General features: G+C 42.2%; 1 protein-coding gene across 2 annotated transcripts in view; it reads left to right on the top strand.

The window, feature by feature from the left end:
- The window catches only part of XIRP2 (xin actin binding repeat containing 2), a 359,651-nt gene that overhangs the window by 162,220 nt on the left and 182,498 nt on the right, over nt 1-14,933 (top strand). For both annotated transcript variants that reach the window (XM_040440977.1, XM_040440978.1), the window contains one exon: nt 2,874-3,024. In XM_040440977.1, coding sequence (XP_040296911.1) covers nt 2,874-3,024 — 151 coding nt within the window. The remainder of the gene's footprint in view (nt 1-2,873; nt 3,025-14,933) is intronic.

Here is a 14,933-nt window from a genome sequence, read left to right as displayed (position 1 = left end):
CCTGTTTGACATTTTGGACTTCTAAATTTAGGGGTATTCCTTGAGACTACTCAAGAAAAAAAGCAAGCCTGTCTTACAAAGGGGAGGCTAGCGAAGTACCGGAGGCCGCTGCGGTTGATAAAAAATATCAAAACTGATTTTTTTATCGCCGCAGTGCGGGTAAAGTGAATTTGCAGTGATCAAAAAAATATATATTTTTTGTCACTGCGGTGGGACGGGCGTGGGTGAACGCACGTGTGGGCGACCGATCAGGCCTGATCGGGCAAACACTGCGTTTTGGGTGGAGGGTGAGCTAAGGTGACACTAATACAATTATAGATCTGACCGTGATCAGTTTTGATCACTCACAGATACTATAAAAGTACAAATGCTGATTACCGATACGTTAATCAGCGAATCAGTGACTGCGGTGCGGTGGGCTGGGCGCTAACCGATCGCTAACTACCTAACCAAGGGGCCTAAACTATCCTAAAACCTAACAGCCAATACTAGTGAAAAAAAAAAGTGTCAGTTTACACTGATCACTTTTTGTCTTTCACTAAGTGATTGACAGGGGCGATCAAAGGGGTGATCAAAGGGTTAATTGGGGTGCAGGGGGTGATCTGGGGCTAAGGTGTAGTGTTGGTGCTACTCACTGTGAAAGTCTGCTCCTCTGCTGGATTCAAGCGACGAAAAGGACCAGCAGAGGAGCAGACAAGCCATATAACAGATCATATTTACTAATATGATCTGTTATATGGCTTGTGATTGGTTTTTTTGAAAATCGCCAGCCTGCCAGCCAATGATCATTGCTGGCAGGCTGGTGACGAAATTGTTCTTTAACTTTTGCCGGCCCGCGATGCGCATGCGCGGGCCGGCTTTGAGCGAAATCTCGCGTCTCGCGAGATGACGCGTATATGCGTGACTGTGCGCAGCGCTGCCACCTCCGGAACGCGAATCTGCGTTAGGCGGTCCGGAGGTGGTTAACTCCAGACTGTCAGCTTTAATTTGAGGGTATTTACATCCAAATCAGGTGAACGGTGTAGGAATTACAACAGTTTGCATATGTGCCTCCCACTTGTTAAGGAACCAAAAGTAATGGGACAGAATAATAATCATAAATCAAACTTTCACTTTTTAATACTTGGTTACAAATCCTTTGCAGTCAATTACAGCCTGAAGTCTGGAACGCATAGACATCACCAGACGCTGGGTTTCATCCCTGGTGATGCTCTGCCAGGCCTCTACTGCAACTGTCTTCAGTTCCTGCTTGTTCTTGGGGCATTTTCCCTTCAGTTTTGCCTTCAGCAAGTGAAATGCATGCTCAATCGGATTCAGGTCCGGTGATTGACTTGGTCATTGCATAACATTCCACTTCTTTCCCTTAAAAAACTCTTTGGTTGCTTTTGTAGTATGCTTTGGGTCATTGTCCATCTGCACTGTGAAGCGCCGTCCAATGAGTTCTGAAGCATTTGGCTGAATATGAGCAGATAATATGGCCCGGAACACTTCAGAATTCATCCTGCTGCTTTTGTCAGCAGTCACATTATCAATAAATACAAGAGAACCAGTTCCATTGGCAGCCATACATGCCCACGCCATGACACTACCACCACCATGCTTCACTGATGAGGTGGTATGCTTAGGACCATGAGCAGTTCCTTTCCTTCTCCTTACTCTTCTCTTCCCATCACTCTGGCACAAGTTGATCTTGGTCTCCTCTGTCCATAGGATGTTGTTCCAGAACTGTGAAGGCTTTTTTAGATGTCGTTTGGCAAACTCTAATCTGGCCTTCCTGTTTTTGAGGCTCACCAATGGTTTACATCTTGTGGTGAACCCTCTGTATTCACTCTGGTGAAGTCTTCTCTTGATTGTTGACTTTGACACACATACATCTACCTCCTGGAGAGTGTTCTTGATCTGGCCAACTGTTGTGAAGGGTGTTTTCTTCACCAGGGAAAGAATTCTTCGATCATCCACGACAGTTGTTTTCTGTGGTCTTCCGGGTCTTTTGGTGTTGCTGAGCTCATCAGTGCGTTCCTTCTTTTTAAGAATGTTCCAAACAGCTGTTTAAGCCACGCCTAATGTTTTTGTTATCTCTTCTGATGGGTTTGTTTTGTCTTTTCAGCCTAATGATGGCTTGCTTCACTGATAGTGACAGCTCTTTGGATCTCATCTTGAGGGTTGACAGCAACAGATTCCAAATGCAAATAGCACACTGGAAATGAACTCTGGACCTTTTATCTGCTCATTGTAATTGGGATAATGAGGGAATAACACACACCTGGCCATGGAACAACTGAGAAGCCAATTGTCCCATTACTTTTGGTCCCTTAACAAGTGGGAGGCACATATGCAAACTGTTGTAATTCCTACACCGTTCACCAGATTTGGATGTAAATACCCTCAAATTAAAGCTGACAGTCTGCAGTTAAAGCACATCTTGTTCGTTTCATTTCAAATCCATTGTGGTGGTGTATAGAGCTAAAATGTTTAGAATTGTGTTGATGTCCCAATATTTATGGACCAGACTGTAAATGCATAAAATAAATAAAAATAAATAAATCCCCAAAGGAAGAAAAGGAAACTGAGCTGCAGTACCCAGACATGGCCACTATATATTGGATGAAGCCTCCAGGCTGGATGTGAATACACATACAATCTAGTATCTCTGTGTCCATAAACATACTCTGTTATATAAAAGTGACCTAGTGTCTAGAGGCAGGATCGTCAGCTCTGTGCACGGTGTGATTTCATCCATTGGCTGTCCAGGTCACAGAACCCTGCAGCGTTATGCTGTCAAACGTCACTTTGCTGTAGACACCCTTAGGAAAAACTGCATGTGTTTCCTCCTGATAACTTTCAGCAAACATCCCTTTTCTATCTGCTAACAGGAAGCTGAAATTGAGAGAAGTTTACGCTTGCCAGCAGTGAAGAGACAGACCGGGAATTCTTCCAGCCTTTCAAGAAAAGATTCCAACAAGAAAGGTGGCAGATCTCTACCGAACACCATGTCAGAGAGCGAGAAGGATGGCAGTGTGGCAGGTGAGCGTCACCCCTGTGCGGTACTATGCTAGCTTCATTGAATCTATTGTCCCCTGTTATCAACCATTAAAGAACAGAGAAACTACAGCTTTCTTCAATGAGAAGAAGAAAAATATGTCTGCCCCTATGATCACAGCTTTGTGCCACTTACCTGCAGTTCTGACAAGCTACAGGAACATTCACCCACATATGTGTCAACGATATTAGCAGAGGTGTGCCTTGGGTGTTTGGCACCCGGGGCAGGTCCTTTCTCTGGCACCCCCCCCCAATACTTAAAAAAAAATTGTACCCCCTCACAGTAGTATTGCCCTAATTGTACAACCTTCACAGTAGTTTTGTACAGATGTGTGCTTCCTCACAGTAGTTATGCCCACATTGTGCCCTCTCACAGTAGTTATGCCCTCTCTGTGCCCCTTTCACAGTTGTAATGCCCTCTTTGTGCCCTCTTCACAGTAATAATCCCCATTGTGTCCCCTTTATAGTAATAATGCCCACTGTGCCCCTTCATAGTAATAATGCCCACTGTGCCCCTTCATAGTAATAATGCTCATTGTGCCCCTTCACAGTAATAATGCCCATTGTGCCCCATTAATAGTAGTAATGCCCACTGTTCTAGTAATGCCCTCTGTGCCCTCTCCATAGTAGAAATGCTCATTGTGTCCCCTTCACATTAATAATGCCTTCTGTGCCCCCTCCATAGTAGTAATGCCCTATGTGCCCCCTCCATAGTAAAAAAGTCCTTTGTGCCCCCTCCATAGTAATAAAGTCCTCTGTGCCCCCTCCATAGTAAGGCCTGAAGGAGGGGAGGAGCGCGGGGAGCTGAGCGGTGAGGGACAGGACCGCTGCTCCCAGTGCTCCAGCAATGAGTGCTTCCATCTGTATTGATGGAGGCGCTCATTGCTTCTGGCACCCCCCTGAGAGCCGGCACCCGGGGCGGACTGCCCCCCACGCCCTCCACCTTAGTACGCCACTGGATATTAGCCACTTCTTTTGTAAGGTATTTCTTTATAAATGTTATACTCTAGGTTACTGCTCCTTTAAAAAGAACCTATCATTTCTCCTGACATGTCTGTGTTAGTAAATACTTGTATTCCCCATCAAATAAGAATTCTGGAGCGAGCATCCTTTCTGTTGTTCTGTTCCTCTGTTATTCCTCTAAGTTGACAACAAGATGTTACCAGTAGGGGGCGCCCCTACGCAATCTGACAGTGTGGCTGTGTAGGGAAGCACCCCTTGGACAAGGGAGATAGTAATACCAAGTTGTCAATTTATAAATTACTATGAGGAATAAAGGGAACGGCACAATGCTGTGTTCTGTGAAAAGATACTCTGGAGAATGCACTTAATTTATGACGAGATGCATAAATTGTCATAAATTTGGTGCATCCTATGGCAGTCCATGTGCCAAATATGAAAACTACACCTGCTAAGGGCTCATGCATACGACTGTATGTATTTTGCAGTCCGCAAAACACGTATCCGTATAAAAAACAATGGATGACATCCGTGTTACATACATTTGTTTTGCGGATCCATTGTAGCAATGCCTGACAAGAATAGGACATGTTCTATTTTTTTGCGGAACGGAGTTGCGGACAAAGAGATACGGAATGCACGAGGAGTAATTTCAAATTTTTTGCAGCCCCAGTGAAATGAATGGCTCTGCACAGGGGCCACAAAAAAAACAGACACGAACACAGACAAAAAATACATTAGTGTGCATGATCCCTAAGGCCTCTTTCACACGGGCGTCCTGGATTTTCTCCAGATGCGTTGTGTGTGCATTGCGGGAAACCCGTGCGAGTGTGCATGCAATTTCAGTTCAGTTTTGACTGCGATTGCATTGCGTTGTTCACTTTTTATCGCGCGGGTGCAATGCGTTTTGCACGCGCTTGATAAAAAACTGAATGTGGAATCCAGACCCGAACCCGGGTTTGGGACCGGTGTTCTGCAGATTTTATTATTTTCCCTTATAACATGGTTATAAGAGAAAATAATAGCATTCTTAATACAGAATGCTTAGTAAAATGTTGATTGAGGGGTTAAAAAAATAAATAAAAATAACTCACCTCATCCACTTGATCACGCAGCCGGCTTCGTCTTCTTTCTTCTTCTTTCAGGACCTGCAAAAGGACCTTTGATGACGTAATCGCGCTCACCACGTGGTAAGCGGTGACGTCAGCGCAGGTCCTGCTGAATGAAGATAGAAGATCCTTCTATCTTTATTGAGCAGGACCCACATGGTGAGCGCAATTACGTCATCAAAGGTCCTTTTGCAGGTCCTGAAAGCATTCTGTATTATGATTGCTATTATTTTCCCTTTTAACCATGGTATAAGGGAAAATAATCATCTCTTAGCAACCAATGATTGAAAATCGCACCGTATACGCACTTGCTTGCGGGTGCTTGCGATTTTCACGCAGCTCTATTCATTTCTATAGGGCCTGCGTTGTGTGAAAAACGCAGAATATAGAGCATGCTGCGATTTTCACGCAACGCACAAGTGATGTGTGAAAATCACCGGTCATCTGCACAGCCCCATTGAAGTGAATGCGTCCGGATTCACGCATTGCACCCGCGCGAAAAACTCGCCCATGTGAAAGGGGCCTAAGGCTTCGTTCACACGATCGAGTTTTCCACATGGGTGCCATGCGTGAATTGAACACATTGCACCTGCACTGAATCCTGACCCATTCATTTATATGGGCCTGTGCACACGAGCGATGTTTTTCAAGCATTATCTCCGTGTTATATGAAAATTGCAACATGTTCTAAATTCCGCCATTTTCACGCAGCCCTGTCCCCATAGAAGTAAATGGGGCTTCTGTTTCCCTGATGGTTGTTAGAAGATGTAGATCGTTTGTTATTCTTCAGTTTTTTTTCACGCGTGTGAAAAATGCATGAAAAAACTAAATGCAAAACCAGATCCTGACACAATACGTATAGTGAATACGTGTGAAAGGGGCCTAAAAGAAGACTGGAGTAAAAGCTGCTGTCCATGCCATGACACTGTCTCTGGAAAGTGGTGAGGGCAGCATGGAAACTGCGCTTGCGACTAAATTTGGGCACAATGGCATTTAAAAAGTCTTTTTTATATTTTACTATTGCCTAACATCAACCATCTGGAAACAATGCAAAATGCTGCCAAAAAACACACTTAAAATGCAGCATTTTTGCAAAAAAAAAAAACACATAGTGTGACACCAGCCAGGCAGAGATTCTTCACGTTTTGAACTACAATACCAGGCGCGCCGTGTAATCCGGGTCAGCTGGCTCTGTAGCTTCAGCCTTGTAGTTAAACAACAGGTGGCATTAGAAAACAGGTGGAGATCCACAGAGCGGCTAATTCTGTTTCCTTTCTGGGTACTCACAAAGTAATTTAATGACAGTCACCGAGCGAGGACGCACCACAGCCGCATACCAAACAGCAGTGCACGGGAAGTGCTGGAACAGGATTTTAAAATAAAGTTGAAAAGGGAAAGACAATATAAAATTCAACAATTTTCTAACTGGCTGGCCTTAAGGCTAAATAGAAAATCTATTTTTTTCAACAATTTATGTTTTTCTTATGTGTGTACAATATTTTTATACTGTTGCACGAAAAAAAATGGTTTATAACAAACCCATGAAAATTCAGGTTATTTTGTTTTCAGCTAAACCAGGTTTTCATTGTGTAATGGAAGGCTGGAATGTTTTGTAATCTACATTTTGTATCAGTTCCTAATGGATTTATAAAAACTTTAAAGTGTCATCATCACCTGTAACTGAAAATTCATTCCATTCATCTTACTGGGGCTTGTAGAAATCATGTGCTTCCCGCCAAAGAAACATTATTTAAAGGGCATCTGTCAGCAGGTTTGTACCTATGACACTGGCTGACCTGTTACATGTGCTCTTGGAAGCTGAAGGCATCTGTGTTGGTCCTTGGTACATATGTGCCCGCAGTGCTGAGAAATATGATGTTTTAATATATGCAAATGAGCCTCTAGAAGCAACGGGGGCGTGGTCATTACACCTAGAGGCTCCGCTCTCTCTGCAACTGCTGCAGCCTCTGCACTGTGACTGACAGGGCCAGGCAGGCATTATGATGTTTACACTGCCTGGACCTGTCAATCAAACTGGCATAATGCTGTCAGTGTTATCCAATACATTCCAGAATTGTAAGGGTTAAGCCTCATTCACACGTATTCTCCACGGACAGCACACGTACCCATTCATTTTAATGTGTGTATTCACACATCAGTGTTTTAGCACTGTCCGTGTTTTTCGCACAGATGCATCCTCTATTTTGTCCGCGTTCATGGATCCATCACATCCGTTATAGTCTATGGGTCCGTGAAAACCACGGATGGAACACGGATGCCACCCGTGTTGCACTTGTGTTCACAGATCATTAGGGAGAGAGGCTTTGAAAATTATTTTTCAGCTGTGCAGGGTCAGTGAAAAACGGATGACACACTGACAGCAAAGAAACGGACACACGGACCCAACACGGATCCTTCACGGACAGTTTCACTGTCCACCTTCTCACGGATTTGAGCACAGACACGGATGTGTAAATAAGGCTGTACATAGCATCATAAATCGATATAATGCTATGCGACCCCATCAGCGCTGGGAGGTCAGGACGGGTGCTGCTGCATACTCACGCTGCGAGTACGGAATGTGGAACTCGCTCATCTGAAAGGGGCCTTAGGCTAAGTCCACAAATTACTGAAAATACAGGGGAGAAATTCACAGCATTTTACACTTTTTAGTGCATTTTATATTTCCCTATTGACCGACATCTGGCTGCAGCATTTTTTTTTTGGGGGGGGGGAGCACAGTAAGAAAAGAACTTGGAAAAAAGTTTTTTTTTTTTTAAATGCTTATTATGAATCCACACTTGATATATTATGTACACTGTATATAGAAAAATGTAGATTTGTCAGTGTGACAGAGGTAAATATGGATCCCACCTATTAATTTATCCCAAGTCTCTGTATTTGATCACACTGCCGTCTTTGAAAGGTTCAAAATGTTCCCATGTTATATGTAGTTCTGTCCCCTAAATCACTTTGCTGCGTTCTAGATAAATGTGAAAATATCCACAATATCTGTTCTACCTATGAATCACAGGAGAAGCTGAATGCACAGACTACTCTACCCATTATCTCCTGGTATATACATGCATGTAGGAGACGCATACCCTGTTCTTGACAAGCTTGTTTACTAGCAACTGCTAATCTTACAACTATAACTATATAATAATCACAGCACAGCCAGAACATCTACCCCTGGGCTGTATTGGTAGTGGGAAGGCACTGTCATTCAATGAGATTATGCCAGGCTCGTCTGGATGATTGACATTTCAAGTTATTCATATAACAGCGGTGGAAAACACTCGTAGAAGGGCAGTACAAATATTTCAGCAAAACAAAGTTCAGAACAGACCAAGACGGTGTTTTGGGTTAATATCATACACACAGAAATGTTCTCCAAAAGGCACATGCTAAGAGTAAAGTCAGAAGCTGTTATTAAAGCAATTAGGTTAATTTACAAACAAATGCAAAGAACCTAGATTTCCTAGTACTGAGACCTTCCTGAGCCACTAGGAGGAGCTGCATGATATTTTATTATTCAGTTCAGAGTGAGTGGTATAATCCCATGTGTAGTGAGCTCCCTCTAGTGGTGTCTTCGGGTTAGATTTATATCATATGTATATACTGTGTGTGGGCTCTCAAAGCATATATCAATTTTATTACTAAAAAGATAAATAATTTGACACAAGAATATATAATTGGATGTAGATATGGCATTAACAATCAATATTATTATATCTAATAAACAAGACAGACTATATTACAGTACATTTTAAATGTGATAAAACCTAAGACAAAAAGCAAACAAAACTTATACTTGGTCCAGTCCAAATAGGTTTTGTTTGATTTTTGTTTAGGTGTTAGGTGTTATTGTTTTTCATCTATCTTTTTTATTTAGTCGTCTATCTTTTTTTTATTATATATACATATACATTTTCAATTTGAGAGTACTGGATTTTTCTGTGTACTCAGTATATACAGTCAGGTCCATAAATATTGGGACATCGACACAATTGTAACATTTTTGGCTCTATGCACCACCACAATGGATTTGAAATGAAACGAACAAGATGTGCTTTAACTGCAGACTGTCAGCTTTAATTTGAGGGTATTTACATCCAACAGTTTGCATATGTGACTCCCACTTGTTAAGGAACCAAAAGTAATGGGACAGAATAATAATCATAAATCAAACTTTCACTTTTTAATACTTGGTTGCAAATCCTTTGCAGTCAATTACAGCCTGAAGTCTGGAACGCATAGACATCACCAGACGCTGGGTTTCATCCCTGGTGATGCTCTGCCAGGCCTCTACTGCAACTGTCTTCAGTAACTGCTTGTTCTTGGGGCATTTTCCCTTCAGTTTTGTCTTTAGCAAGTGAAATGCATGCTCAATCGGATTCAGGTCAGGTGATTGACTTGGCCATTGCATAACATTCCACTTCTTTCCCTTAAAAAACTCTTTGGTTGCTTTTGCAGTATGCTTTGGGTCATTGTCCATCTGCACTGTTAAGCGCCGTTCAATGAGTTCTGAAGCATTTGGCTGAATATGAGCAGATAATATGGCCCGGAACACTTCAGAATTCATCCTGCTGCTTTTGTCAGCAGTCACATTATCAATAAATACAAGAGAACCAGTTCCATTGGCAGCCATACATGCCCACGCAATGACACTACCACCACCATGCTTCACTGATGAGGTGGTATGCTTAGGATCATGAGCAGTTCCATTCCTTCTCCTTACTCTTCTCTTCCCATCACTCTGGCACAAGTTGATCTTGGTCTCATCTGTCCATAGGATGTTCCAGAACTGTGAAGGAGTTTTTAGATGTCGTTTGGCAAACTCTAATCTGACCTTCCTGTTTTTGAGGCTCACCAATGGTTTACATCTTGTGGTGAACCCTCTGTATTCACTCTGGTGAGGTCTTCTCTTGATCGTTGACTTTGACACACATACGTCTACCTCCTGGAGAGTGTTCTTGATCTGCCCAACTGTTGTGAAGGGTGTTTCCTTCACGAGGGAAAGAATTCTTCGGTCATCCACCACAGTTGTTTTCCGTGGTCTTCTGGGTCTTTTGCTGTTGCTGAGATCATCGGTGCATTCCTTCTTTTTAAGAATGTTCCAAACAGTTGTTTTGGCCATGCCTAATGTTTTTGCTATTTCTCTGATTTGTTTGTTTTGTTTTTTCAGCCTAATGATGGCTTGCTTACTGATAGTGACAGCTCTTTGGATCTCATCTTGAGAGTTGACAGCAACAGATTCCAAATGCAAATAGCACACTTGAAATAAACTCTGGACCTTTTATCTGCTCATTGTAATTGGGATAATGAGGGAATAACACACACCTGGCCATGGAACAGCTGAGAAGCCAATTGTTCCATTACTTTTGGTCCATTAACAAGTGGGAGGCGCATATGCAAACTGTTGTAATTCCTACACCGTTCACCTGATTTGGATGTAAATACCCTTAAATTAAAGCTGACAGTCTGCAGTTGAAGAACATCTTGTTTGTTTCATTTAAAATCCATTGTGGTGGTGTATAGAGCCAAAAATGTTAGAATTGTGTCAATGTCCCAATATTTATGGACCTGAGTGTATACTGTATACTGAATAGCATACTCAGTATATATCTTCTGGGGCAGAGAATGGGGGTGGTAGTAGCCCTGATGATGATGTGTAGTTGTAGTTTGGGGGTTCCAATGGCCAGCGTATGGTGTTACGAGCGTCAGAGACAAGGTCAGATGAAACTTAACAAGAGTCTCTGTTTACCGTATGCAGGATTGAAGTTGTACAACATCCAGCAGTATGCATACAATGCAAAGTCCTTGCAGATGAAGACGGCATTGACCCTCAGACTACTCTGGCAAAAATATTTGCTATAGGAATCTCTGGGATCTGATAGCTGTGCTCTGGAAATCTTGTCTGTAGTGTCTACTATTTTGGAGTGCATAGGGTGTCTTAACTTATTTCCCCTCTGCAGCAGAAGGGTCTGGATCGCCTTAAGATGGGTGACCTTGCTGTCCTCTCTCTCTCTCTCTCTCTCTCTCTCTCTCTGTAACCATGTAAATCCTCTTCCTAAAAGTTCTTGCTTGCTTGCATCTCCTGGAGCTTGTGGAGGTGACTGAAGCTCCAGGGCTTGAAGTACATGGGAGAGGAGAAGGCTGTGCCAAGATTGTTATCTTTACCTTTGCCTGGCTCATGCTTGAACAACTGTGTGTCCAGTACATAGCATTATCATTGCAACCATTCCATAAGAAACCAAAGATTTGCAGATACCTCCAGGTCTGGGGTACTGTAGCTGTGCTTGGTGTTGCAGCCCAGATTCATTCACTGAGCTGCAAACAGCCCATGTGACCAATGAATGTGACATCACTTGCCTAGGAAGAGGCCTCTGGAGTGCCGCCTTCTCTTCAAACAGCTGATCAGGGGAAGTCAGGAACCAACCGATCAGATTTTGCTGACCTATCCTAAGGATAGGCCATTAATGTTGAATTCCTGAAAAAAACACTTTAACCACCTCAGCCCCCAGTGCTTAAACACCCTGAAAGACCAGGCCACTTTTTACACTTCTGACCTACACTACTTTCACCGTTTATTGCTCGGTCATGCAACTTACCACCCAAATGAATTTTACCTCCTTTTCTTCTCACTAATAGAGCTTTCATTTGGTGGTATTTCATTGCTGCTGACATTTTTACTTTTTTTGTTATTAATCGAAATTTAACGATTTTTTTGCAAAAAAATGACATTTTTCACTTTCAGTTGTAAAATTTTGCAAAAAAAACGAGATCCATATAGAAATTTTGCTCTAAATTTATAGTTCTACATGTCTTTGATAAAAAAAAAATGTTTGGGTAAAAAAAAAATGGTTTGGGTAAAAGTTATAGCGTTTACAAACTATGGTACAAAAATGTGAATTTCCGCTTTTTGAAGCAGCTCTGACTTTCTGAGCACCTGTCATGTTTCCTGAGGTTCTACAATGGCCAGACAGTACAAACACCCCACAAATGACCCCATTTCGGAAAGTACACACCCTAAGGTATTCGCTGATGGGCATAGTGAGTTCATAGAACTTTTTATTTTTTGTCACAAGTTAGCGGAAAATGATGATTTTTTTTTTTTTTTCTTACAAAGTCTCATATTCCACTAACTTGTGACAAAAAATAAAAACTTCTATGAACTCACTATGCCCATAACGAAATACCTTGGGGTCTCTTCTTTCCAAAATGGGGTCACTTGTGGGGTAGTTATACTGCCCTGGCATTCTAGGGGCCCAAATGTGTGGTAAGGAGTTTGAAATCAAATTCTGAAAAAAATGACCTGTCAAATCCGAAAGGTGCTCTTTGGAATATGGGCCCCTTTGCCCACCTAGGCTGCAAAAAAGTGTCACACATCTGGTATCTCCGTACTCAGGAGAAGGTGGGGAATGTGTTTTGGGGTGTCATTTTATATATACCCATGCTGGGTGAGAGAAATATCTTGGCAAAAGACAACTTTTCCCATTTTTTTATACAAAGTTGGCATTTGACCAAGATATTTATCTCACCCAGCATGGGTATATATAAAATGACACCCCAAAACACATTCCCCACCTTCTCCTGAGTACGGAGATACCAGATGTGTGACATTTTTTTGCAGCCTAGGTGGGCAAAGGGGCCCATATTCCAAAGAGCACCTTTCGGATTTGACAGGTCATTTTTTTCAGAATTTGATTTCAAACTCCTTACCACACATTTGGGCCCCTAGAATGACAGGGCAGTATAACTACCCCACAAGTGACCCCATTTTGGAAAGAAGACACCCCAAGGTATTCCGTGAGGGGCATGGCGAGTTCCTAGAATTTTTTATTTTTTGTCACAAGTTAGTGGAAAATTATGATTTTTTTTTTTTTTTTTTTTTCATACAAAGTCTCATATTCCACTAACTTGTGACAAAAAATAAAAACTTCCATGAACTCACTATGCCCATCAGCGAATACCTTGGGGTCTCTTCTTTCCAAAATGGGGTCACTTGTGGGGTAGTTATACTGCCCTGGCATTCTAGGGGCCCAAAGTGTGGTAAGGAGTTTGAAATCAAATTCAGTAAAAAATGACCTATGAAATCCAAAAGGTGCTCTTTGGAATGTGGGCCCCTTTGCCCACCTAGGCTGCAAAAAAGTGTCACACATCTGGTATCCCCGTACTCAGGAGAAGTTGAGGAATGTGTTTTGGGGTGTCTTTTTACATATACCCATGCTGGGTGAGATAAATATCTTGGTCAAATGCCAACTTTGTATAAAAAAATGGGAAAAGTTGTCTTTTGCCAAGATATTTCTCTCACCCAGCATGGGTATATGTAAAATGACACCCCAAAACACATTCCCCACCTTCTCCTGAGTACGGAGATACCAGATGTGTGACACTTTTTTGCAGCCTAGGTGGGCAAAGGGGCCCATATTCCAAAGAGCACCTTTCGGATTTGACAGGTCATTTTTTTCAGAATTTGATTTCAAACTCCTTACCACACATTTGGGCCCCTAGAATGCCAGGGCAGTATAACTACCCCACAAGTGACCCCATTTTGGAAAGAAGACACCCCAAGGTATTCGCTGATGGGCATAGTGAGTTCATGGAAATTTTTATTTTTTGTCACAAGTTAGTGGAATATGAGACTTTGTATGAAAAAAAAAAAAAAAAAAAATCATCATTTTCCACTAACTTGTGACAAAAAATAAAAAATTCTAGGAACTTGCCATGCCCCTCACGGAATACCTTGGGGTGTCTTCTTTCCAAAATGGGGTCACTTGTGGGGTAGTTATACTGCCCTGGCATTCTAGGGGCCCAAATGTGTGGTAAGGAGTTTGAAATCAAATTCTGAAAAAAATGACCTGTCAAATCCGAAAGGTGCTCTTTGGAATATGGGCCCCTTTGCCCACCTAGGCTGCAAAAAAGTGTCACACATCTGGTATCTCCGTACTCAGGAGAAGGTGGGGAATGTGTTTTGGGGTGTCATTTTACATATACCCATGCTGGGTGAGAGAAATATCTTGGCAAAAGACAACTTTTCCCATTTTTTTATACAAAGTTGGCATTTGACCAAGATATTTATCTCACCCAGCATGGGTATATGTAAAAAGACACCACAAAACACATTCCTCAACTTCTCCTGAGTACGGGGATACCAGATGTGTGACACTTTTTTGCAGCCTAGGTGGGCAAAGGGGCCCACATTCCAAAGAGCACCTTTTGGATTTCATAGGTCATTTTTTACTGAATTTGATTTCAAACTCCTTACCACACATTTGGGCCCCTAGAATGCCAGGGCAGTATAACTACCCCACAAGTGACCCCATTTTGGAAAGAAGAGACCCCAAGGTATTCGCTGATAGGCATAGTGAGTTCATGGAAATTTTTATTTTTTGTCACAAGTTAGTGGAATATGAGACTTTGTATGAAAAAAAAAAAAAAAAAAAAATCATCATTTTCCACTAACTTGTGACAAAAAATAAAAAATTCTAGGAACTTGCCATGCCCCTCACGGAATACCTTGGGGTGTCTTCTTTCCAAAATGGGGTCACTTGTGGGGTAGTTATACTGCCCTGGCATTTTCCAGGGGCCCTAATGTCTGGTAAGTAGGTAAATGACCTGTGAAATCCGAAAGGTGCTCTTTGGAATGTGGGCCCCTTTGCCCACCTAGGCTGCAAAAAAGTGTCACACATCTGGTATCTCCGTACTCAGGAGAAGGTGGGGAATGTGTTTTGGGGTGTCTTTTTACATATACCCATGCTGGGTGAGAGAAATATCTTGGCAAAAGACAACTTTTCCCATTTTTTTTATACAAAGTTGGCA

Source organism: Bufo bufo, chromosome 7, assembly GCF_905171765.1.
Source record: "Bufo bufo chromosome 7, aBufBuf1.1, whole genome shotgun sequence".
Classification (NCBI taxonomy): domain Eukaryota; kingdom Metazoa; phylum Chordata; class Amphibia; order Anura; family Bufonidae; genus Bufo; species Bufo bufo.
The sequence above is the reverse complement of the archived record's forward strand: the minus strand, read 5'-3'. Positions and strand labels throughout refer to the sequence as shown.